General features: G+C 38.5%; 1 protein-coding gene across 2 annotated transcripts in view; it reads left to right on the top strand.

Moving 5' to 3' along the window:
• CERS6 (ceramide synthase 6) overlaps positions 1 to 23,521 on the top strand; it is a 100,073-nt gene that overhangs the window by 40,348 nt on the left and 36,204 nt on the right. For both annotated transcript variants that reach the window (XM_015634272.3, XM_015634271.3), the window contains exon 4: positions 10,116 to 10,173. In XM_015634272.3, the coding sequence (XP_015489758.1) occupies positions 10,116 to 10,173 (58 nt within the window). The remainder of the gene's footprint in view (positions 1 to 10,115; positions 10,174 to 23,521) is intronic.

The following is a 23,521-nucleotide window of genomic DNA, read 5'->3' as shown; positions in this document are numbered from 1 at the left end:
AAGTTCTTGTATCCATGGTGAAAGCTCAGCTTTTGATGTGATGGAGGAGAGAAGCAGGGGAAGCAGCTTCAGCCACCTGGACCCTCCTGATGTGAGAGAGTGGGAAGACATGCTGTGGTGGAGCAGGACATGTTGTGCCATGTGGTCCTCTGAGTGGATCTCTTCCTTCTGCCAGCTCTAATACAAGGGCTTAGGTTAACACAGGCTGAGTGAATGAATATTTTTCTACTGAACAGATGCAGCTGTGGCTCTGTTTATACCCTTTATCTCATTATTCCTGTCATTTTAAAATTTGGAATAGTAAAATACCGTGTCTACTCTTGTTGCTCTCCTGTCCTGCTACATTAAAAAGCTGAATCATCTGGAGAAGAAGAAGGTGGAAACAGACTTCTCACAACTCCATAGTATGCTGCTCAAAAGGCTCCAGTTAGCTCAGGGCTCATCTGAAACAGACCCAGCATTGGGCAAGGTTGGCAGTTTCCCTCATGATTCCTCTCCTACTGTGTCTGCCATACCCACATATGAATCTGGTCTGTGATCACCATTCTGTCTTTTTAAGCTGGGCCTCAGGACTTCTCACTACCCAAACATGGTATTGGGAAATTACAGTATTGGTTAAGTGTCAGGAGTTGTCTGCCCTCTTTCCCTGCTATTCTGCTGGAGCAGACAGGCAAATATGTCTGTGCCATGTCCTCATAATATGCTCACTGTATTTTTAGACTTTAGTGCTTTAAGCACTTATTATTTTGCATCTTATGAAATTCCCTCTTCCCTCAAATTGGATTACTTAAAACTCTGAATTCCCTGCCCTTACTGCCTTCTGTGACACGGTTTTTAACACAATTAATACATTTAAATTAACTCATGTGCTCATGCTGCTAAGACACAATCACTTAACATTATCATTCTTCATTAAGCAAGGTTATAATTAACTAGGTTTCCATTCTCTCGTGGGTTGTATGTGCTCACCATTATCTTACATTTTGGAAATTAAATAATTCTTCCCTAAGTTCTAGTTAATGTGAACACAAACCCAAAATTGCAACCACAGTATCACAAATTAAGATAACTAAAGGAAAACTGAAAAGACTTCAGGAGCTACTGTTCTATGCACCTTAAATTGTGTAATTCTTCAGCCTCAGCTTTAAATGAAGTTGGCAAACACTGGAGACAAGTGGGTTGAGATACTGAAGAGTTAAGTGGAAGTAAGATGTTGTTTTACACACAGCAATGAATGAATTTTATTTTATACACTGCAAATCCTTACTCCTCTCTTCTCCCTTGTACTTACATTGTTACACAGTTTTGTCTCATATTTGATTGGCCCTCCATTTTATAGGTACATAGACTATGCCTCTTCACAGAGTTAAGAGAATTAGCTTCCACGTTGTTTAGCATTTTTCACTTGCATATAACTAGGGATATAACTACATTGTTTCCTGTGTTAGTAAATTGTCTGCCAGCGCAAAGGGGCTTGCAGTGGCCTGTAGCTGAATATATGTAGTGGTAGTGATCTCTGTGAGAACGTGTACACGATGCTGACGGAGATGAGAAACTTGCTAGTTCATGTAATGCTTTTTGGGATGATGCTGTGGTAGGTAATGTAGCTACAGGCATATGATAACCCAGTATTTGATACAGCTTCTGTCTTCTGCTTTGGTGTCTCAGCATATACCTGCTGTGACAGCTCACAGAGCCCAGGCTACAATGGGGACCTTTCTGGTAACTCCATCTCTATGCTCCTGTTTTGCATTTTATGTAAATCCACAAACTCATTACATTTTAGTGCTACTATCAGTGTGACAGGCTCTTCTGCAGGCATGTTTATTTTTCACTTCCCTGAAGTTCAAGAAACTAGCAGTTTAAAAAAAAGGGTATGTTAAGAGTTAAATTTTTCACTAATCTTTTCAGAGGATTCAAGTAATACATCAGCTCATGTAGTCCTGGTTACTGGCAGGTTAAATCTTCTAAGATCAGGCCCTGAAACAGCCTGAAATTGACTATCAGACAGGAAGTATTCAGTATAAGGTGATGTAGAAAGTGTGCTTTGAAATTCTTAATGCTATCCCTTATAGTTATTTAAATCCTTTAAGACTAACAAATGTAGTTTAGTTAAATGGTGCTACTTGGTAAATTTGGGTTTCTGTCTTCTTTAGTTTCATTGCTGCTGCTCTGATAAAAGCACTTTTGCAGGAAAAATAGTACAAAAATTTCCTGTCCCTGTTTCTTTGTACAGTGCTTGGAATACTGAGGGATAATAAATCTTTAAAAATGAAAAATGGACCCAAAAAAGCCTTCACTGTAATAAGCAACTTGTAGAGGTTTTTCTAAAGTTTTCAGCAATCCCACAAGCAATGAATGGGAGACACGGAAAGGGAAGGAACATAAATGACACAGTAAATATACTTCTTCTGCATGTAAAAGGGCAAACAAAATTGACAAGATGAGGTTTGAATACACTGTTAAAAACATTGCTTATCCTCATATCTTAGCTATGATAGCCCTGCAACTCCCACTTAGAAGTTGGGGAAGTTTATCTACTGAAATGGAAGTACAGAATGTGAAGAGGCAGCAGACCTTCCCCAGCAGACTGATCTCTACCCATGCAGTCAGAGGGTGAGTGGTTGCCGTGCACAGATTTGGTATGTGCTGCATGGATGGAAGCACAGCTGGAAATTTCTCCTCGGGGAAATGGGGATACAGTACTGACACCTAGCCTACCTCCTCAAAGATAATACACCTAAGGGTTTAGTATCTGCTCTAGCAAGCTAAAAACCACTCTGGGGCACACATAATGCTACAGGAAAGTAACACTCAGCATGGGAACAAAAGAAAACAGGTGATGCAAGTTGGTCTAAGAAGGCAGTTACCTGTCACAAAGATGCCTTTTGCATACAAATATGTTGGCCGTCATGGCTAGGAAAACATCACTAGGTGAAATTCAAATGCAGTCTGGAAGATTCAAGATTTCATTCCTCTAGAACTGTAGAAGAGTGGGACAATGATGGGCTGTTGTGTCTGAAAACAGGTGACTTGTGAGATAGTGAGAACGGAGAGTAAAGTCCCTGTTATAAAGTTTTTTGAGTTGATTTCTCTCTCCAAGACTCATCAGCTGTTTGTATTGAACATCACTGATGAGAAAACAGGTCTGCTGATCAGACCACAAGGAACAGTGCGTGGCAGTGACATCTGTTTTTGATGTGTGTGCTTCCCATGAACTTTCCAGATAGTATCTCTTTGTATGGCAGGATTTGGCAATGATCATAGATCTCTGAGGTCTTATCACTCCTTTATTTTATGTAGCCCTCAAAGTACTCAGAAGAGAACAGTTGCATAACCATTAAACAGAAACTATGTAACCTAGAATGAGTTACCAAAACACCTTTTGTATTATGCATATTTTCTGGCCTAATTATATAAACACACTTTATTATTTATAAAACTGCATCACGTCAAAATTTAGTACTGTGTTTCCTTTCCTCTTTTCTGCACTACTAAATTCTGCTCTTAGGACTTCCAGAGCTACATTTTGAGCATACAGATTTAGGACAGGATTGGTCTGAAGTGGAACTGTAATACTAAATATTAAATAACTGATTCAAACTGCAACCAAGAGGAAAATCAGACAACAGTCAAATCTTAATGCAGAAGACTGAAGGGGAAAGCAATACAGTGTTCTCAATTTATCATACTTGCTATTTTGTACATCTTAGTGAGTTGTGCATAACTGTCTTCTTCCTCGTATAGCATCTGCTTAATCACAGTGCAGGAACTATTTACCATTTGCATGGTCCAGACTGACTCAACAGTAATGCCGTGCCAGAAGAGGCAAGAATGTTTTATTCATTCATTTATTTTCCTATGTATTATTTTTAATTAACATTTTTTACATCTGCTTGCACCTGCACTTCTGGAAATGCAGAAAATTGTAATTACAGAAATCTGGGAGAAGGAAATTGGAACAGTGGAGGTACTTCCATCAACCATACAGTCATACTTGCAGTTTTGAATGAGACTAGGTACCAGGATTGAATATAAGTAAAGATTTAGTGGAGTGTAGTGTTTGAGCTGCTATTTATTGGATGGATTAAGCATTATTTTTCAGTGCTCCGTCTTGCATTTTTACATGGTTTATTGCCTAAAAATAGTATCTTTAGGGGAATCTTTTGTTGGTTTATGGGAGAAGGCTTGCTGTTTTGGTTTTAACTTACAGTATAATAGGTCCGTTGACAATGTCACAAATATTAAGAAGTTGATTCAGAAGGTTAGAGTCCATTGTTTTTTTAGGATCATCCTCTAAATATTTGTCTTTAGAGGTAATCATCTAGAAAGAATGTATACCTCTGGCTATGTCAGAAGCAACATTAATTGGATTAAGTCCTCTTGAGTGAATCAGAAAATTGAAGGCTGTCATACTGTATTTGGGGAGCAGAAAAACACAATTTGAGGATAAAACATAGGTTGCTTTAAGTCACAGTGAGCATGTCTGGAACTTAATGATGCTTCCTATTTAAAAGAAATAAACCTTGAATACTGTTTAAACTCAGCCTCAGAAATGCTTCTTTGGACTTTGTCACAGTGCATATACTTTTCACAGCCAAAGGAAATCATAGCAGCAAAAAGTAGTTTTCAGTCACAACTAATGATTCCATCTAAATGTTTGTGCAGTTCCTTGGGACTGGGGATTAAAATGGGAGAGCAAGCTATGTAATGGTAGTTCAAGTCTTCTCATCTCCAGAACGAAGACCTGCAACTGTGGAGTTTGCACGAGGCTCAGTTTGATTTTCAGCCCAAAGCCTGAGCCCAGAGGTCTGTCAACCACTGCCAGAAGATGAGCAGTGAATGATGGAGAACAGCAAATCTGACACTTCACTGAAGTCTATTTTCATGGGAAAATTTGAGGCATCTGCAGTTTCTCTGGAAATAGTTTTCAGAGCCAGAGAGACAGTTTCTTCAGGCAATGTGGTGAGCCTATGACTAGTTGCTAAATATGATGAGTTTTTTTTAATGCTAACTGTTTTGAAATGTGGCATTGTTACACTGCTGTTTGTGGCCCTGACTGTAGCAAACCAATAGCAAAGGCATCCCTGTAAATAACACTTAAAATTCTGGAAGCATAATGACTTTTATGTTTTTAACATTTTGCATTTACTGTGTTTGATGTTTTGTTGTCAGCAATTGGGTAGCTTTGGATCCTTGCACACCATTGCTGAGCAGCAGCACTGGTTTGGCGTCAGAGCCATAAGCACTGTGCACTGTGAGGTGGGTGCTGCAAAGTTCTGCTGAAGTGCCAGTGTTCACAGCCTGGCCATTCAGTCTTCCCGCAAAAGAAGTGGAAAAAAGGGAAACTGCAGGAGCAGAGAGGCCTCCTCACCCTTGTCGTAGGTAGGAGTGTCCATTTTTCCTAGGAGGGCACCCATGCTGAGCTAACTCAGCTGGCCAGCAGGTCTGTGGGGAGGATGGCATCTTCCTGACAGAGCATGAACCCCATGTGGTGAGTTCTGCAAAAAGTATGGAGTAGGGGTGCTTTGCTTGAGCACTACTTGATAAATTGTTTTGGGTTTTTTTTGTTAGCTGAAGTTTAATTTCACATTTCAGAGCAAAAATTCAGAGGAAAATTTGAAAGACAAAATTTCGTTAGTGTGATGAAGGAAACCTGACAAGACACATGCATGAAAAGCGCTTGCTCAAGTGGGCACTTAAATAGTTTTTGCTGAATTGAGCATACTGTGGGGTATATCAGGTTAGTTGGTGGAGGCTCTCCAACTTTTCCATCTTTTTATATGATGTTCTGTGTCATGCTGAACCATCTTTAAAATTTCATTAGCAACTCAAAGTTAAAAAGGGTTGAGAGGTTAAGAAACTGACTATGCTCTGGATTGGGAATGCATTCAAATTCAGAACAAGAGCAGTCAGATCTGTTGCTGCACCTTTGAGGGACTCTACAGCATTCTTTTTAAGACGACATTAGAAAAGAATATACTTTCCTGTTATGGAAGAGTCACTTTTTAGATTGACTTTTTTGCTGCAGTGTGTCACATCAGCACTGGCCTGCGAAGCAACAGCACAACCTGAAGAATTTGCCAGAAGGTCCATATGTAAACCATTTGATCTCATTCAGAGTTTGAGCAGACCAGATGCAAGCCTGATTCAGTTTGGAAGTCTTTTAGTGGAGGACTGAAGTGAACCTCACCTATTGTGAGCAGACAGATCAGGTCATTCAGAGCACTTGTGCCTTGAGTGTTTTCATCCAAGTTTGCTGGATTTAAACTAACTTAAGTCTTTCAAGCAGCAAACTTTGTGTGTATACGGGTAATTCAGATTTTTGTCTCTATGCAGCTGACCAAAGGAATGTTTGAAGTCTGAGGGACAGAGTAAATTCTTGCAAAACAGAGAAACTTCAGTTATTTTCGTCTTTCAGTTAAGCATGAATTGATGTGGCAGTTGCCCATGATGGAGTGCCTCACTTTGTGGCCTTCTTTGAATGTCTTTAATAGGGCAGAGAATATAGCTGGGGGAAAAGGGGAATAAGAGATATTCTAGTATATATGCATATATATATAGGTATAAGCATTTTCCTAGTCTCTTGGACTCTGCTACTGCTGCTTTAGAAGTTGCTTTACCTGTTGAAGACCAGCTGTTACCAACAACAGTACCCAGTGATATGTGGACACTCAGCAGGAGCTGCTGATGCTTAAGGAGGACCTTAAGCAGCATATTAGAAAGGATACTAGGACATTTTATACCACTGGCTAGGCATCTTCCCTTTCCTGGGGTCTGTTACTGTTCAGATTGTGCTTAGGCTAGGGGAACATTAGATTTGGGATTATTACCTAGGACAAAGTCAGGACAGCACTTCATCAACTCCTATTCAGTTTGTGAATTCAGTTGGAATAAGACTCAATAACCGTACACTAAAGAAAGATGTCCTTCTCTTCTATGATGTCCTGTGCAGACAGAAGGAGCGTTTTTCCCAAGTTCCCAAAGTGCAGCGATGTTTTGGACGCTGGGCCATGCTGTGAATAGGTGTGATTACTGCTCATAATTTCTTCCCTTTATTTGTATTTCCTCATCAGTGGTCTTCAGTGAGACCCAAATAGAGGCATAAAGATGTATGTACTGTAGATTGAAATCCATCATTCATATTAGAGTACTTGTTACAAGAGAACTGATTTGAGAATTCATCTTTGGAGGAATCTTGCTTGGACATATCTGCACTGTATGAAAGGTATTTCTCACATACATTCTGTCCTTGTCTGTACAATTTTGAGTGAATAATGCAGCTTTATAACTTTGTTCCTCAACCTTTTCTCCCTGGACTTAATCCCAAATTACTGAGTATGCATTCATCTATTTTACCTTGGCCTATGGATGTTTTACTGTTAAGTGCAGCAAGGAACCATCTACAAGTACTGGTAAGAGAATCTGGGGAACTCCTTGGACTTTCTTGTATGAGATTGTGATTCCATTTTGGGTATTAAGATGGGAAAATTGCCCTTTAAAATCTGAAGAAAAAGCAGCTAGCTGCCAGCTACAGAGCAATAAAAGTCCTTTGTTGGTTTGCTACCACTGGAGTTAGCTTGTTAATAATGATAAACATGTCAGGGGCCAATGGCAGCTTTGCTTACTTTGGAATTTTTATTTATTGGAGTTTGACCAAGCCAGAAGTTTGTAGAATAGCTTTCATGCTTGTTGTTCAGCAGGAATGAGCTTTTTTTTTTCTATCAATATTTTTTTTCTTTAGGAAGTTAGCACTTTGACCAGCTTCGTCTATCACTCAATTCTTAGCCTTGTTTCATCTTCTGGTGCTAAATCCAAGTCCAGTTGTTTAACAAATTAGGGAAGAACATATTATATCCTCGGGTGCATCTATCACCTTTGTAGCAATTGAATGGTTGACTGTTTTCTGTAGGCCCAAATAATAATAAGAGCACCCAGTGGCTCTTGGCTCTGAGGGTTTTCTGAAGCTCTAGAAACTCTCCTCCAGGGCAATCCATGGCTTTAGTACAAATCTATAGCAGTGTCAGTGCTTTGGGAGATGGGTAGAGAGTTAGATGAGAATATCAGTGTTTCTTAATTTGCCTGTTTTGAGAAAGGGTCTTTTTATTTTTTGAGGGGTGGTAGGTGCAGGAAGTTCTGCATAGCTTTCCAAATGTCCATGCAGACTGAAAAATCCCTGATACCCACCAGCTAAAACTCATCTATTAACATATTTCAAATAGACTGCCTTTGAACTTCTCTGTGGAATATTGTATCTCCCAACAGCAAGCTAGAAAAGCCCTTAAGCATGTTATGAATTTTTCTTGGAGAAATGTGGAAGGTGATAAAACTCTTCGCAAGGAATTTATCATAGCTGCTCACACTTAGGAGTGAAAGAAGGGCACTGAAAGTGCTCATCAGTGAATAGGTTAGACAGGGTTTTCCTCCTCATATTTATATTTTCAGTGACAGCCTTCAAACTTTCACTAGATGATATATATAACCTTGAAACTAAATGTCAAGTTTACTGGCTGTAGACTGGCCTAACCAGAAACTTTCCACCCAAATAAATCCTTCCTTCATAATAATATTTTTCCTGTTTCTTACATGTGCATGATCTGAAGGTTTCTGCTAGCACAACTAACATTTTGTTTCCAAGTACTCTGTTTTCACAGTGTCTTGGAAGTGCCAGCATGAAAACAGTGTGGCATGTTATTACAGTGATCAAACCCTTGAAGAGTTTGCTCTTTCTGTCATATGGGTTTAATAAATTAATTTCTGCCATGCTATGGGGACCACAGTGTAAAACAGTTTCTGTTCAACTGAAGTATCACAGTTTAAATCTCATTGATGTTCTTACACTCTCCTCAGATTGTCAGAGGATTATTTATGTATGACACATCTATCTTTCTAAATACTTGTAAAAGTAACTTTGAAGGGAAAGGTTTGGATTCACAAAAAAATTTCATTGTTTTACATAGGAATGTTTTCAGTTTTGTAACCATTCCAGTAATGTTTGAAAGCGCTCCAGTGCCAATTAACTGGAAGCTAATAGTTTTGCCAGTGGAGAGAAAGTTGTAAGTGCTATGAAATATGTCATTGAAGATGATTCATGTTGCAGCATTGCTTCACACTAAGGTAGCTAAATCTCATCCTGCTATAAATGTTATGAGTATTACTTCTCTGGTGTTTATGTTAAGCATGTGTGTGTAGTCAGTCCAACCCTTGGGGGGAAAAAAAACCAACAGGAATTCCTCAAAGAATTTATACTGCGCAAGGTTATGATTTTATTTCCTTAGACTTCCAGTAGCTATTTCATAAGTGAGTAATGGGTCCAAAACATAGGAAATTACTGTATCCATCTTCTTTTCTTGAAGACTGGAGAAAGACAGAGGAGAGGATGATTTTGTATTAAATCTCGTGGTGGTTTCCTTTATTTTCCATGGCATCCTGTTCTTAGCGTCTAGTTTGCCTCTATCTGAAAAGAAAAACCAGAAGCTCAGCAATTACTTTGCGTGCATTTGGGAAAATGTAGATCATTTTTATCAAAGGATGCAGGGGAAGTGGATGTAAATTATGGATATATATCTGTATCCAGCACATCTATCTGATGCAAATGCACTCCCTAAAACCAAGCATGAAGTGCTGGAATCTGCCAAGTGGATTTCCAGCTGATTGTGAATGACACTTTTCATTACTAAAGAATCTCTTTGACACACAGTACTCCCAGGTCACCTGTTGAAGTCTAATAGAATTTCTTCTTGTCTTTTTCCTGGTGTCTAATAAGAGATGAACTTTACTGCAACAGATGGGTAAATTGTCCTGTCTCCTCCACTGTCCTGCTAGTTTTTATTAAACTTTTTAAAACTTAATTATATTTGAAAATACGTGAGGATTTTTTCTCCTGTTTAGATAAAATTAGCAAGTATTTTCAGAGAGCTAATGAGAGGCCAGGAAAAGCAGATAAATGAGCACAATGCTTAATAACAAAAGTAGAAAACCAGACTAACTTTTGCTTCAACTTCTGTTAATGTAACCAGGGTGTGGTGGTTTGGTGGTGAAATAAGAAATCATGTGTTGAACTGTAAAATATGTAAACCTGGTATCCTAGAGTTAATCTCTTGTACCTTTTGCAGGTGGAGATTTACATTTTACCTTTATATATTTACCTATGGAGTACGGTTCCTGAAAAAGGTAGGCACTTATATTATTATGCTTTCATAACAAATCACACACTTGAAGTTTTGTGCAGGTATAATGTAGAGCACAGGAATAAAGTCTAATGTTCATGAGGAGTGAAAATTAAAATTTAATTTGCATTCATAAAATGCTTTGCTACTAGTATTGGTAAGGAATATAAATTCTTAATCAATATTTAATGGGGTTTTAAAAGAAAATGGTGTAGCAACATGCCTAGTTCACTTGATTATGTTTTATTATATGCATTAAGCTGGCAGTAAGGCGTACCAAAGTATTAATCCAAATTTTACCATCATCCTTGCTTAAATGCCTCTGACGAAGGTTACTTTTTTACTAACAAACAAAATGGATTAGTTTTTAGAAAAAAAACCAAACAAACCTTTTTTGCCTATTCTTTGTCTAATGTACTGTGGGAAGAAGTTTCTGTGGAGTTGCCCATCAATGCTATGTTTCAGGTGATTTAAAAAGAGTATTGAAAGCACTCTGACATAGGTCTGTTAACCCTGCAGTAGAGAATAATATGGATTTATGGTGCAAACTCTTTTTACAGTGTGACTAGTTCTCAGAGATTCTTGCAAGACAGGCCGTATTTCTGTAATTCTAGGACGTGAAATTAGGGGAACATGTGCACTCAGTGTGTTCACATGATCTTTGTTTTGGTCAAAAATTTGACACAAGAGAATGTATCCTGAATGTCTCTTTTTAAGAGACGTTTTTTAAGTACTTTTTAAGTACTTTTTAAGTAAAAGAGGTTGTACTAATATTTTTTATATCTGTGGTTCTTGAGGCTATTGCAGGTGCAAGACAACTTGTTGAGAGCAAGAATAATGATGTGTCTGTGTAGGGAGGGCACATCAGAGCTGTTCACAGCTGTTTAGCAGTAGTCAGTCCCAGAGGAAGTGTGGGCCAGAGCAGCATGCAATTGCATTCTCCCTCTGCCTCCTTGAGCACTTACATTTTATGTGTACTTCATCCATTAACATGTCGCATGGTGGCTTGATCCCGTAGCACTGTGTGTTTCAGAGCATGCCCTGCCGTGTGATGGCTAATGCACTGAGGGGATGAAATAGGTCATCGTAATCAGGATTTGAAATTACCTGTGTCATTTCTGTTACTTTATGAGAAGAGAGAATCAGTGTAATTGTAGGTTAAGGGTTCAAGTTGTCCACCTTCTACCTCAAATAATTTTTCCTAGAGCAGATTCGGTAATGAGTATTCTTCTGTGTGAGGAAAATGGACCAAGGTACCAACTTTGAAAGAGAAGATGAAGCTTTCTTTGTTACTAGCTGCCAGCTCCAGTCTTCACTGTTTTCTAGAACAGTTTTAAATTATTTGTGACTGCAGAGTGGGTGGGTGGCCCACAAAATGATTTAATGTGAAGTATTCACCTTCCCACCTAATCCTCATTGCCTCCATTCTTGGTAAAATGGCAAATGCTAGATGTGACCATCCCATCTTAGTTTTCAGACTTCTGAGTGAGATTTTTTTTTTTGCACTGAAGGACTGAAGCCAGAATTTACTACAGCGTTCTTTGTTCTTTATAAATCACTAATATTTGAAGCATAAAAGATAAGTAACCAATTATATTTCCACCTTGAACATGTATATGCAAATTCTTCCCTTTCTGAGTGAAACTGAGATTTTTTAGCTTTACCATTTGTTTTATTTGCATGTCTACAAAAACACTTCTTTGCAGAGCACCACACCAGTAGTGACATCAACAAGACATTAAGTTCCAGTGGCATTAAACTGAATGCTTTGCTTATCATTAACATAGAAATGAGATAGTGTTTTTGTTTTCCTCGGTAATATTTGTAGTTAAATAATGGTGGCTTTGCTCATTAAGAGTTAATGGTCTGGCTGTGCTCCAATTAAATAGAAAAAAATATCATTATCTTTGGTGGTAAAGAAACAGTGCAACAAGTTCAGGATTGGCTTGTTTCTTGCTTACTCATCCTTGGTGCTAAGCAGTGCCTGTACAATGCTGTAAAATGAAAAATCTTTACAAGCATATGGAAGCAAAGCTTCCAGGTGACATATATAGACTTTTCACATTTAATTTCCTTCCTTTAATTGCCCATGAGAATTACAAACTCACAGAAAAGGATGAATTTTCTGTGAGTCTTCTGAAGTCTGTACTGAGACTTGGAAACCTGAAGTTGCATGTAGGTATTCTACTGGGAAAAGAATCATCTGCCTGGATAAACAAATCTTGCTATTTTTCAAATTTAGTGCTGAAGTAACACAGATGATACAAGCATGCTGTGGCTATATTTAAAAAATGCTGGGTGCAACAAGCTTCTGTATGTATGCAGCTGATTGAGTGTCCTTCCTAATGAGTCATCCCCTACTGAAGAACTGAGAACTGTCTGGTGGGTAGTTACAATTTCTAGTGGTACATGTAGCTTGCAAAAGAACACGTTGAAGTGTAAATTTGACTCCAAAAGCCTACTCAAGGGACATAAATGTATGGAAGGCCAATAGAAAATACCAGGGTAATATGAAGGGAAAAAAGCCCTGACAGGTAGAGCTGCACTTCTTTTATGAAAGTTCCTCTTTCTTGAAACTGTAGAATGTTTCAAATGAAGAAATTAAGGTGCTTATCTTCATGCATGCACTAACCACTGAGCCAGCGAGTTTCTGAGTGACAGCAGATGTTCTGTTAGTGGCCCACAGTTTCTGTGTGCACGTAGAGAGAAACTGGCCTCATGCTTTTTTGTGAGAGAGAATGTTGCATTCTGCTGCTCAGCTGAGTTGGCTTATTCTTTGCATGTTTTTGGAATAAAATAGCAGCAGCAATACATGCACCTGTTACAGCCCAGAGAGAGTAGTGTAGGTTTGTAAATGCCATTTCAGATTGCTTGTACTGCAGAATTTTAGAGCCTGAAGTCAGACCACCTTAATTTGAAATACAAAAAATTAACTTGTCAATAAAGTGGTGGCTGGTTATCGACATTGTATCTGTATTACAGGTCACCAATTATTGAGACTGTTAACTTTAGACAGAGAAACTGATTGTTATGCACAGCTACTTCATAAAATTAAATTGCTGAATTCAAAATATTCAGTGGTCTAGACAGTTTTCAGTCTTTGTAGCAATAAGACAGACTTGATTTTGTCATAAATGTTCCTCAGCTATTGGAAAGCTATTCGTAGAACACATTGCAGGTTACATCATTTGGAGCTGAAAAAATTACCTCCATCAGAATAGTCAGTATTTCAGTTATTGTTTCCATCTTCTCCTGCCATACCTGCTGCATCTACTTTTTCATTAAACTAATGCTGCTGGATATTTTGTGGAACAGAACAATAGAAAAAAATGCAGCATCTTGGGAAAATTCGTATCGCTGTTTGGATTATGTCTGATCGTCTGATTCGCAGAATAACACTCCTTAAAGCTGGCTAATTTTTTTCTGGTTTTAATGCTGAGATACCAAAGCATGAGTTAGAAAAATATTTACCACCTTGGTTTCAATCAGAACTGACCCTAGAAAACAACACCATGGCAAAAGCTGGGAAGCAGCTTCAGAGCCCTTGGTGTTCTCCTTTATTCTTGAATCAATTGAAGCAAGCATTCTGTTGGGCACTTTTTCTGCTCTAGTCTGCATCTGTTGTGATGTTTCCTTCCCACGTTCTTCCTGAAAGGTTTTTATATTATCTGTTACTGAAGCCTTGTAATTCCTTTTGTTCAGAGAGCTTATTTGCCCAATGCTGGATAAATGTTCCCATTTAAATGAAGAATGCCAGAGGCCACTGTGAAGCCCTTTTAACACTATGCTGATATTTGATATTTTACTGTGCTATTAACAGAGGGATAATGTGATACATAGGCCACTAAGGGAGGAAATGAAGCCCGCCTTTGGCAGATTGTGCTTGCTTTAAAATTGATTTGGATTCTCCGGGGAGTTTTATTACCTTTTTTATTTTTTACTCGTAAAAACAATTGCTGAGTTTCTGTAAGTGATAAAAAATTTTAAGTTAAAATAATTTTGGATATTAAAATCAAATTATAATCTTTTTCCTTTCCGTGAAAGCAGGGCTGAACATTAGGTGATAAATAAAACAATTTCTAATTCACTGAGTGAGCAAAAAGGAATACCCATGTTCCAGGGTCTTTTGAAGAATGCTATTGTGAGAAAGGGGAAATGCCATGTTACATTTTTAAATAAGTGTCACTAGTGGAAAAGGTTTACAGGAAGATCACAGTTAGATGCCATCTCATGGAAAAGGAATTTGTTTCAGATGTATTTTCAAAAGGGCATAAACATTGTTGAGGGCATTTAGGAGAGATTAATAGAGTGTTTTGGATGCTTGAGATGTAGATCATGAGTCATGCTGTGAGAAAGATCAAAGCCACTGGAGAAACTTAGTTTTAAATGACCACAGCACCTCTGTGTACATCAACAAGGAAAATGAATGCATTTTGGACAATGAGGCTTTGTAAGAGAAGGCGAGTCAGCATAGGAAGTAATTCACTGTGTAAGCTGTTGGAAGTTAAGATAATAACTGGATCAGGCAAAAGAGGACAAAGCTGAGCAAGCTGGCAGAATTTATTTGTAGCTGAAAGGAAGCTGAAGGTTTTTGAAAGAAAAAGCAAAATGAGAATATCAATGGTATCCAATTCAGTAATAGGACACTGATGGCAACAGGACTTTCAAATGTAGACAATGGTGACAAATTTTACATAATCATGGGAAGGAAAAGCAACTTACTAAATTAAAAAATACATCTAGAATTGAATTTCACTTTATCTGTTTTGAATCCAGCTGGGGGTATTTATTAACATCAGAGTAGTAAGTAAATGCTATGTAATTTGGCTATTAATGCTGTGTAAATTTGGCAAGTTAAGCTGGTACTGAGCCATATACAGCATCTCCGCTGTGTGTGCATTACGCTGTCGTTCAGGGCAGTGAAGGAGGGAGGGAGGAGCTGCCACACCTCATGTTCCCCTGTGGATTGGTTGCTAATTTTGCCTCCAGCACAGTATTCATTTTCTTGGCAGCTCAGCTTTCTGAAACACTGAAATTTTTTCAGGGTCACATCATAAAAATGGCAGAGCTAGAGGAAATACTTCACAAAGTGTTAGATTTGGGCAATTTTATGATAAAAATAGTTTTAATTCATCTATAAACTAAGGTGGCTTATTCATACCTGTAGCAAAGCATTAGCTCAGCACTCTATTGCCATGAGCTTTTCATGTTTTTCTATTCAAATTAATGAAGCGGTCCTATTTTTCACAGCTAATTAAACCTGAGCAAAGACTACATGTTTGGATATAAAACCAGGTTATTACTAAAGTAACTAGTGCTTTGCATTGGCCATGTTCAGTTGAACTCACTAATGAGGGAATGAATTGGAGGAGGATAGCTATATTCTCAGTTAAATTAGTAAAATCTGTAGAACAATATGTATTTTTATACCATAAATAATTCAAGTCATTAAACTGCTTCATTTTAACTAGTAGAGGAAAAAATCTTGGCAATATATAAATACATTATCGATGATCTCTTGGGGTTTTTCCTGTTATATTCGTTTCTAAGGTTACTCTGTCAAACCTCTCAGAGCTTTCTCATTTCTTCTGCCTACTGATGCTCTTGGCCACTGGCTGTTAAACAATGCCAGGTTAGCATGGGGAAGTACTGCTGTAAATTTAACTCTAATTCAGAATTTTGCTTCTAATTTTTAACTGCTGTTACTCACAGGTAACTTAAGGAGTTTCAACAGGGATTTTTGTCCTATCCCCAAGAATTGTAGGCTCAAGAAGGTGAGGAAGAGAAAGTTTTTTTTCTCTTGCCCAGTTACTTTAGGTTTTTTGCTGTGGCACAAATTTACTGTTTATGGTTTTATACTAAAACTTAGTACAAATTTGCAATTTATGAAACAAAATCATTTGCAGTTTATGATAGTTCCCCAGTTCTCATCCCTACCAGTCAGTCTTAGTGCTAGTTGTTTTAATAGATCAATTGCAGAAAACTGCAAGTTATGTCAGAATAGATTCACCAGCAGATGACAAATGGAAGCAACAGAAGACTTGTGTCTGCACTTCCTCAGCAGGAGGGGAAGGTGAAAAACAGAGGGAGCATGAATGTAACATTTTATGTAGGTTTAGACATTTTGGGAAATTATTTTGGCTGTCTTCATTGCTTTAGAGAAGGAAATGTTATTATGGTCACTGACTCAGAACTGAGCAGGAAAAAATTCCTTGCAAACTGTGTTTTTATATTCAAATTAACATTTCCTCCTCCTGTCTTTCTGTTGGAGGAAAATGCAATATGAGAGAGATTCTCTCACTGGGATTTTTTCATTTAGTACTTGTGGCATTATTACATACACCAAGAAGTGTGATTCTTGGGGTGTTCTCTGCAGGGCCAGGAGTTGGACTTGATGATCCTTGATGGGTTCCTTCCAACTCAACATTTTCTGTGATTCTGTCAGTTATAATGGCATCTGCAGCCCCATGGGTGAATTGCCCTGATGCAGTATATATGCACCTGAAAAAAATGCAGTAGTTGCAGCAGTGGAAGGGAAAGAAGCTACTTCAGTCTGTCCTTACTCGTTGTTGCTTAGGGTTATGCTTCCTTCTAGGTGTTCTCAGTGACCAAAGTGCTTAGAAATGGGTTTCTGTCTAGTGACCACACACTGGTGTGGCTTTTGGCCTGCCTGTTCCAGCAACATGTCTGAAGGAGTTCTGCTCTCTCAGTCATCAGGTGGGACTTGGTGGCGTCTGTGCTGAGAAGCACAACCCTTCTGCCGGGGTTTTAGTGGCAGTACTTGAGAGTGGGGAGTTCACTAATGAAAGGTCTTCTTCACCACCTGCCCATAATGGCACCAGGTGATGCAAACATATTCTTGCCTCTCTAGGGGTAACTATTTGCCCTGAGAAAAGCTGTATTTTCTATTAAAAATTCTGCAGTTGCAGTAACTTTCTGATTTTCAGACTGTCAGGGATGATTTTGAGATCTTGCTACAATGTGCTTATATGGAAATACAGCAAAACACATCAATCGGGGCTTTTCTTTGGCTTTTCTCTATACAGTGTTTTTCCAGTAGGCAGTGTAGGGTTCATAAATACCACAATCTTAGTCTAGGCATGAAATTTTATCTTGGTGCTTACCTCAGTATAGAGTTGCTCTCATTATTAAAAATTGTCTCTGTCCCCCTTTGTGGACTGTATGCAGTGGTAGAATGGCTGTATGTCAGTGAAGCAAACCATGGTGAATCCTGCAAAGAAAAGCAGCTGCCTAAGGATTTAAAAAATGCAGCATCAGGAGTACAATGAATCTGGCAAATGCCACCAACATATGGTATTGGAAGGCAGTGGCTGGCAGAATCAGACACATGCACTGTTCCGGCAGAGCAGCCACGGACAGGACCATAATTATAGAAAGCAGATATGTAATGATGAGTTTAATTATTAACCACTTTCCCATATGCCTTTGAGTAACCATAGTATCAGAGCACTGGAAACCCCGGAACTTCATTGAGGCTGCATCCTGTAGGAGTAGTCTGAAATCATGCTACTCTGCAATGATCAGTAAGGGTTGAAGTGACCTATTTTATTTTATTTTTTTTAACTATTTGCTCTTGGGATTTTTCCTGGTCTCTTAAAGGTATAATTTTATGCAGGTCTCCTTCCTACAAAGGTAAGGTTATCTAAGTGTAAACTTCAGTAGTCTCTCTTAACAAATTAATTCCAGGCGTGCAGTTATATGTTGTCTTTTTAAATAAAGTAAATCCATAAATATCCTCTTAGATGCAAATGCTAGGCTAATTGATGTGGTCTGGCATTGTGATCAAAAATAGAAGGCAGCTGTAAAGCTAATGGGTGTACATCTGCTTTGCTCCATCAAAGGGATATCAGGCATCTGGAGTGCTCGGGTGAATGTGTCCACTACATTTTATGCAAAATTCTTACAGTGTAGATTGAGAAACTACAAAATACATTGAATAGTACTCCTGGGAACTTTAGTCTAGCTCCTGTAATATTTATGTAAACGTCCAGCTGCTCTAAAATGTCCTAGCACTACTGGCCACTCAACTTGCTCATGACCAAACAGACCTTGAAACTGTTGCTATGGCACATGAAGGCAAAAGTTTATACCAGTTTTGTTTACTACAAAGCATCTAGCAGAGCAAGTGTCAGAGGAAGAAGGTACACAAGAGAGCAAATATTTTGATGTGTGGGCTTTGTAAGGGGACTGGTAGCTGTCTGGGAGAGGAGGAGGAGGAGATGCTAGAGTCACCAGTTTCTCTGGTGTGTTCTTCAGTTCTTCAGTGCATTGCCTTAAATCAATATTAGGACCCTTCCAGATTCTACTTATCGGTTCCTTTAGCCAGCTTTGTTTTCCACGTAAGCTGTAAGTTGAAAGTAAACTTTTATCAACACAAGACATAAGCTCCAGATCTCTCTAAATAGTGTTTTTAAAGAGAAAAGTGAATGTGTATGTGGAGTTTACTCTGCCTTTCCAAATATCACTTTATGTAAATACATCAAAACTTGAATTTGTATTTTTTTCTAAAACCTTTTCTTGAGCACACATATATATACATTTGAATGTCAAGTGCATCTTCCAGTGATTATTATTAATCTTGGCCTTTATAAGTTCTTCCATATTTTATGGTTTCCCATTAGCAGTAGTATAATTTTTAATTGTATTTGGAAGTCAACATTGCAGATTTCTGAGAGGAAAGATTGAGCACTCTTCATTGCAGAAACATTTTTGCCCCTAAAACCATTTTTCTTACAGACACAAAGCACTAAACTCTAGAGAAAAAAACCCCAGTTCTGCAGAAACTTAAAACAGCTTGCTTAGTCACAATATATGAGAAGAGAACCTCAGGAGGTTCATTGACAATGTGTCATATTGTCTTCACTTCTGTAGCTAGCTATGCCAGGAAATACCAATGACTGCTTGGATATGTGAAGGATTTATGAAAATTCTATTCCTGGTGTTAGAAGCAACTGCATCCTAAACCAAATTAGCAGTCACTGGAAGGAGGAACATGCACAAAATGATGCAAAATAGTAGCCATGGATTTTGTTGTTTTGCTCAGTTGTCCTTGTTCCCAGCATGGTGATTTGTCAGAACTGGGTGGATGGAGGGAAGCATACATCATTTTGATGTGTAGGTGACTTGCAATGGTGCTTGCAATGTGTCAGTTTATTGCACAGTTCAGCCTGTGTTCTTGGCATCATTGGCTGCTAAGGTTGTGCCCTCAGAGCCTGCTGTGCATGGCCAGTAGAGACTGGAAACTGTCTGATGTGTTTTTTAAATTAGTGAAACTTCAGAATGAGAAATTCTTTAGTAGCAAAACGAATACAATAGTAGCACCGATGTTACTATATTCCAGGCAGTTTTTCGAGGATAGTAGGAAAAAGCAAATGTTTCTAGAAAATCAGAGAGTTTCCAAGACTGGAATCATAAGTCTGAAGTCCTTGGAGGCCAGGCAGACTTAGTGGACGATGACAGGAGCTTTGAAAAGCTGACTCAGAAAGTTCTGGTTGTTGCTTTATGAATTTTCTGAAAATCAATAATAATGAGGAAGAATTTAATTTTTTTTCTGCTAGAGAGAAAAAAGCTGCAAAATATTGTGGAAAAGAAAAAGGTCATTTTCTGTAACTTTTAAAATGGTGTCTTGTTTTACAATAATTAATACCAAGGAGTTTTTCTGTAGTTAAGAGGAAAAATAATGTATTTGTTTGTACATTATATGCAGAAGCAAACATTTTCATGGAAATATATGCTCCTTAAGAGTGAAAGGCTGCAGTAGTCTACAGTTAGGCTGATCTTCACTGAGCCAAGTGAGAAGATGGGGAAGGAGGCCCAAGATCATTGCGGAATTTGTATCTGAGAGACTAAGTTAATGAAAATCTCTTAGGTTTGCCATAATTTTGATAGTAGAACATAGAGCCCCTGGCAGAGGAAATTAAGGAAGGATGCTTTTTGTGTTGCCTGGTAATCTAACTTTCTTTCTAATGTCAGCAGGCATCCAGCATACCATGTCAAGAGGATGCAGGCGTTGCAGGAAAAATAAAATAAATTGAGCAATGCAATTTACCTTTAAGAAAGAGCTTATTCAACTAAGTGATGTGCAAGAGAAATGTTTATTAATACATTGAAAAAGAAAAAAAAATTGCTGTAATCCCTAGCCATAACTGGAGAAAAGTGAGCATTGAGATACTATTTAATTCAAACAAGTAGAAATGCACAAAACCAATAAAACAAAACCTCACAAAAAAAACTACTACCCAACACTCCAAAAACCTGTTAATTATGAATAATTCTCCTTCTGCTAATGTTATGGAAGGTGCTGTTGACTAAAAGGCTATCAGTTTCAGTTCCTGGATAATAAAAAATGCCTGAAAAGTGCTAAAATGTTACTGTATTTTGCAGTGAACAGAAAGCTGGGGTGCTCTCCTCCTCTGCTGTTGCAGTTGCACTCCTGAGTAGATGAGGTGTGAAGCTCAGGATACACCAAGGGGTCTGTCCATGTGAGCAGGAGCTGCTGTTCTGCCTGCACTGGGAGAAGGCAGCTGCTGTTGAGGAAAAGGCTATGGCTGTGTCATGCACTGTACACGTGTATCAGACAGTCAGTGTTTGCTCCTGGGGCAAGAGCAAATTGCACACAGTGTATTTGGGGCTAAGTGAACGGTAATGAAGAGGAAATCTTCCGGCCTTACTTTGTACCACTTGTTTCTGTGAAGAGCAAGGACCTGCTGTAACTTGATGAATGTAGGTACAAATGCTGAATGAGACATCTTTGGCATCTTTGCCTATATCAGCCCCCAGAAAATGACATCAGTAGAGCTGTGCTAGAAGTATATATTATCTTGACTGTAATTAATAGGGCTAATTTCCGTTCCACTTAATATTGCTTGTAACTGTCAGAGACAAATGATACAAAATTGTATTCAAACACATTAACCAAGCCAGATAAAAATCTTGGCAGTGTAGTGAACATGTACACAGTGAATGCTTTGTATTGTGCTGGTTTTGTTCTGCAGGTTCAAAAGCTCCCTAATTTCAATAGAAACTTTAAATCTCTTTTTTTAGACGAAGGAGATCTTATTTTGATTTGAAATGTGTTTTTAACATAAACTTGCTCTAGTGAAAGTGGAGATTTTGTCATGATGTTCCTGAATTTTTACATGTTGGATTCTGGTAAAAACAGCAGCCAGATTTCTTTATTTGACGGAAAAGTCGGAAGATTTTTCTTACCTAAGAATTTTGGAAGAACCTCTTTAGGAAGCTACACCATGGTCATGACTAAATCAGGTGCATAACAACTTTCTGTGATACTTAAAAATGTGAAGGCTTTTATTGTACTGCTCCCCCCCCCCCCCCCCCCCTCCCCATTTACTATCAAAACTGACCTTCCACATACTAGATACTAGCAGCATTTTGAGCAAGACCTGGAGATTTTCACTTCTTAGTGCTTTCTGGAAGCCAGGAGCCTAATTAGATGATTACTCTAGAAGTAAGTGAATGAGGCAATGGACACAAAACATCCCAAGGCTTCTCGCTAAGCATGCAAACATCAGAGATAATTTTGGAAGGGGTTTTTTTTTGGTTTTCTATTTATGTTTTTTACAAAATCCTCAGTTATTCCCTTGTCTCAAGAGAAGTTTTATTTCTGGAAGAATTCTTTAAAATTACTCTATTTAATCACAGAGTTGGAGAGAGATTTGATGGCATTTTTAACATATATTCCTGTAAGGGAATTATGGTGCTTTGTTCCTTAATTCTGTAATCTCAACAGATTGAACAACTGTTTACATCCTCTGCCACTGATATTGCATTCATTTGGCACTGCACCTAAGTGTGGTAAAGCTTCAGTTTTCATGTGACCTCTTATGTTCCATAAGACAGGATGTTAGCATTGTAGGGCTGGTACTCTGTGTCTGGCATATTTGGTACTGAAGGTTTTAGTATTCTGTTTCCAGCTTAAGGGGGGAGGACCTTTTTGTTATCAGGATCTTTGCATTTCCTCTCTTTTCCAATCCCCTTGTGTACCTCTCTTCCTTAGACATTATACCAAGAATAAGAAGTAAAATGAAAACTGGGTATTCAGCAGGCAGCAAAAACAGAAGGCATGCTTTTATGTTCATCCAAAATGGATCTGTTGTGGAGCCAAGTCACTGACCTTTTCTTTTCATCCATCATGGGGCTTTCTGGCAGAGCTGTGCTCTGCTTCATGGTGAATTTGCCTGTTGTGAGGAAGTTTGCAGATGTATCCTATGAGCATACTCAGGCCTCACTTGAGCCCTGGAATGTCGATCTTAGGTCCCTTATGATTTATCCACCCTTGACTAATGAGTCTAGGTCTCATACTGCAGACTGTGTGAGCTTTTTTAATTAAGATTGTTGCTTCCTACTGAAACGTCTACAAAGTATTCCACGGTTGCGAGGTTCACAGAGGAGTAAATAAGATGGTTCTTGGTCCAGCTATGACCATGTTTTACATGTAGATATTGATTGCTTTTTTGTGAAGGTCAGAGAGGAAGGCTGTACTTAAACCAAGCCCTTCCTCTACCTCTTCACATAACCAAAGTGCCCTTCTGCTAAAGCTGTAAAGAGCAACTCAGAGATGCCAAGGCAAGTCAAGGGGATAGGAGACTGGGGAGGAAAGAAGGGAAGAAGGTGGTGTAGGACCCCTGCTATTTTAAGTGCTCTTGCCCACGGAGGATCCATTAGGTTTCCAAACAGCTACTCAGAAGCATTTTTTCTGAGATGGCAGCATGGCTTTCTGAGTCCTGTGTGGCTCAGAAGGGGCATATGTTCTGCTGCATTGGTCTTTGAGGCTTAATGCATACATTACATTATTTGTCAGTAATGATACCCTTCAGGGCTTTTTGATAGGCTCATCAAGTGAGGCCCATTTTATTTAGCAATCAGCATTTTAATGGCACATAAACCTCTGTATCTGTAGCTCCTGCAGCAAGCATCTCTATGAAGAAATGTTAAGATGTCATAATATTTGAAAGAGAAAAATATGCATTTTTTGGCTAGGACCTGTAATTTAGTCAGCAAAATAATTGGGTAGGAAGCATCTCTTATCTTTTGTTGAATATGATATGAAAGACAGTTACAGCTTTTCAAACCTGGCTAAAACGATGAATTATCCTAGAATATTTGTGTGGATCTAATTTAGGCAGCTGTCAGACAGAAATATTTTAGATTCTTTATATTGTCTGGCGGTGTGGCTGTTTCCAAAGACTTTTTCATTGCATGAAATGAGGGGAATTCATTTCATTTACTTGTATAGCACAGTAAATACTGTGGAGATGTTTGAACCAATTAATTGGTTCCATGAAGAGGTTATTTCTAATGGTGGGAAGGAT

The sequence above is a fragment of the Parus major genome, chromosome 7, assembly GCF_001522545.3.
Source record: "Parus major isolate Abel chromosome 7, Parus_major1.1, whole genome shotgun sequence".
In the NCBI taxonomy this organism is placed as follows: domain Eukaryota; kingdom Metazoa; phylum Chordata; class Aves; order Passeriformes; family Paridae; genus Parus; species Parus major.
This window is presented reverse-complemented; position numbering and strand designations above follow the sequence as displayed.